The sequence below is a fragment of the Lasioglossum baleicum genome, chromosome 19, assembly GCF_051020765.1.
Source record: "Lasioglossum baleicum chromosome 19, iyLasBale1, whole genome shotgun sequence".
Classification (NCBI taxonomy): Eukaryota; Metazoa; Arthropoda; class Insecta; order Hymenoptera; family Halictidae; genus Lasioglossum; species Lasioglossum baleicum.
The window spans coordinates 1,504,660-1,507,608 of NC_134947.1; the positions used below are offsets into that span (position 1 = coordinate 1,504,660).

Genomic DNA, 2,949 nt, shown 5'->3' on the forward strand with positions numbered 1-2,949 from the left:
GGCAGAAACCGCGCGATTTTTGTTTTTGATTGTTCGACCGCGCGGTTGCGTGTGAACGAGTCCATATACACTAATGTAAATAAGGTCCGCGCGGTCGAAAACGCGCGGATTCCGCCGTGTCTAAACGGGGTCTTACTGTATAACTGACGCAACTTTTCTACCTATAGATATTGTCTTTGAACACAATCGATGCGACAAATAATCAGTGTAAATTGAATTCGAGCGTACTTCAACAATAAAATCTGTTTATTATAAATGTGTACAATAAAAAATATACGGAGAAAATTGGAATGATGGGCTACACTGAATGGATTCCTTTTATTAAAGCTTCAACAGATTTAATTGGGGTGTCTGGTGATATACCATGTCCCAAATTTGCTATGTATCGAGTTTTACCAAATTTCATTGCCATTTCTCGTCCACGATTTGTTATTTCCTCCTATATAAGGAGAATTATTTAATATTTTATTAACAGACAATAAAACAGATGTTTCTAGTATGATGATTACACACCTCGGAAGCATATAATGCACACGGATCCAAATTTCCTTGTAAAGTAACATCAGGACCTAATCGTTTTCTTGCTTCTACTGGATCTACAGTCCAATCTAGACCTAACACTTCGTAAGCCTTCGATTTTGCCAGCATCTCTAGAGAATTCATTGTAGCACCTTTGGGAAATGCTATCTGAAATTGAGTATTTCTGTTCTCAGTTTATAGATAATTCAGCTTCAGTTTATATGTATACTTCGAAAGTCGAAAGTATATTAACCCTTTGCACTTCGAATTAGTTTTCAATTTTTTTGCCCAGAACTCTCTATTATCTGAAGTGTTTTACATTTAAAATTTACTTTGAAGAAAATTATATTTAATTTATATTTGTGGAACTTATCTTTGTTTTTAACCAAAAAGTCAATAAAGCAAGAACCCGTTGTATTTACAAAAAAGATTTTCCTTTCCCTGATGTCGAGTCACACTCGATAAAGGAATGCAAAGGGCTAATAATTTTAATTACCATACGATCCCAATATTACCATTGGTACTTCAGGAATTTGTTCTTCCTCGAATCGTTTCCTGACCTTCTCGCTAATCTCTGTCAAGTATTTAAACGAATAATTTGCGAACAGTTCGTCATTAAGGAAATCAGCGTGACTTTCAAACACTTGTAGCAACTACAAAAGAGAAAAACACAATCTTGAGAAAATTAATTATAAAACACAAATAAGTAAATAAATGTAATACAGCGAAAGTAGTTTTATATATACTTGTGCTCCAGCTTTCACTTGCATAACCAGATAATCTACAATTACATTCGTGATCATTTGTAAAAGCTTGTGGGAATCTTCTGGATACTTGTACAGCCAAGACCTCGCTTTAATCATTGTCGAACTACCTCCACCTTGGATCATGTAACTCATTAACGTCCACTAATAATGTACAATTATATGTGATTCGTAGTTGTACAAATAAATATGAAGAAAATGTTCGAAAAGTAGTTGCGGTGGTATATGAGAGATATGGTTTACTCACTGGTGCGCCGGTAAAGCCAATTAATGGAACTTTTCCTTCCAATTTATGTCTCGTTAATGTTATAGCTTCTCCGACATATTTTAAATATTTTTCTACATTTGGTTGAGTTAATCTAGTTAAATCTGATGGATCGTTTAACGGCTTTGGTAGAACTGGTCCCTGTAATTAGTACTTTATTATCGAACGCTTTCGATTGAATAAAATATGGAGAAACAGGCAACAAGAAGCAAACAAACCGTTCCAGGGACCATTTCCACTGTTAAACCCATCGCTTGAGGGATTACTAGAATATCAGAGAAAATAATGCTGGCATCCAAGTCGAATCTTTTCAAAGGTTGCAAAGTAACTTCGGACGCTAAGGCTGGTGTTTGACACACGGAGAAAAAGTCATGCTTCGATCTAACTTCTTGAAATTCTGGAAGATATCTACCAGCTTGACGCATTATCCAAATTGGAACGCGTGCTACTGATTCTCCGTGTGCAGCTTTCAAAATTGAGTCATTTTTCAACGTAGGGAAACCTGATTCTGCCATTATTCATACATCAAAATTATATGAACCTGTAAAATAAGATATTATCAATTCGAACGATTATTTAATATAAATCATAAAAAGATACAAACATTGTGAATCGCGTCTTTCACGAAATGTGTGAAACTAATAAGTTACTATTATCGTGAAGTAAATACTTACGATAAATCAGTTACAATCTCGCGCGCGCGTATGATTCTTTATTATCTTATTTATACTTATTATTGTATTTTACTTGATAACCTAAATACGAATATCGGTTAATAAGTATTTAGAAAACATAATTTTATATTTAAACAACCCTTTATAAAGTAAAATAAATATTGAGAGATGAATTGCACTTTCTCTTATATATACTTATAGAGATAGAGATAGACTGAGATAGACTGCACCAAAGAGGATTAGATAGAGGCAGAGAGTATATGAGAGTGCTCACGCCCGGGTTTTGGCCGTGCCCATATAGTGCTGCCCCCTAGTCTAGTACTTAGCCTGGATCAGCTCCTACATCATCTTTAGCATGGACAAGATCCTACATCATCTTTAGCATGGACAAGATCCTACATCATCTTTAGCCTAGAACAGATCCTACATCATCTTTAGCCTGGATCAGATCCTACATCATCTTTAGCCTGGATCAGATCCTACATCATCTTTAGCCTAGAACAGATCCTACATCATCTTTAGACTGGATCAGATCGTACATCATCATTGGCCAGGATTAGGACATACAGTTTATATTGTTTTATATCAAATATGTAACTAATATACAAATCTCTAATAATATAAATTATATTCATAGAAGTATTTTAATTTTTCCCGAGCCTTTGTTGCAAACTCTAGTTTTAAAAAATAGAAAAGCCGGAAGATTTCGAAGAAACACAGATTTTAT

General features: G+C 34.7%; 1 protein-coding gene across 2 annotated transcripts; it reads right to left on the minus strand.

Moving 5' to 3' along the window:
- Positions 1-228: 228 nt before the first annotated feature.
- Positions 229-2,463, minus strand: Urod (uroporphyrinogen decarboxylase). 2 transcript variants are annotated; one of them, XM_076443446.1, is made up of 7 exons: positions 2,223-2,463; positions 1,767-2,089; positions 1,531-1,689; positions 1,266-1,427; positions 1,035-1,172; positions 514-703; positions 229-439 (listed from the first exon to the last, which is right to left on the minus strand). In XM_076443446.1, exons 2-6 carry the CDS (start codon positions 2,061-2,063, stop codon positions 563-565), a joined length of 897 nt encoding a protein of 298 aa, XP_076299561.1. In that variant the 5' UTR covers positions 2,064-2,089; positions 2,223-2,463; the 3' UTR covers positions 229-439; positions 514-562. The 2 variants fall into 2 exon arrangements, with proteins under 2 accessions (XP_076299561.1, XP_076299560.1); XM_076443445.1 differs by having other exon boundaries at positions 514-687; positions 2,223-2,461.
- Positions 2,464-2,949: the final 486 nt, after the last annotated feature.

Coding starts and splice junctions, on each gene's coding strand:
- Urod (XM_076443445.1), bottom strand. CDS start 2,063: ATGGCAGAATCAGGTTTCCCTACGTTGAAAAATGACTCAATTTTGAAA. Junction 1,690..1,766: donor TGGAAATGGTCCCTGGAACG/GTTTGTTTGCTT, acceptor TACTAATTACAG/GGACCAGTTCTACCAAAGCC. Junction 1,173..1,265: donor AAGTGAAAGCTGGAGCACAA/GTATATATAAAA, acceptor TCTCTTTTGTAG/TTGCTACAAGTGTTTGAAAG.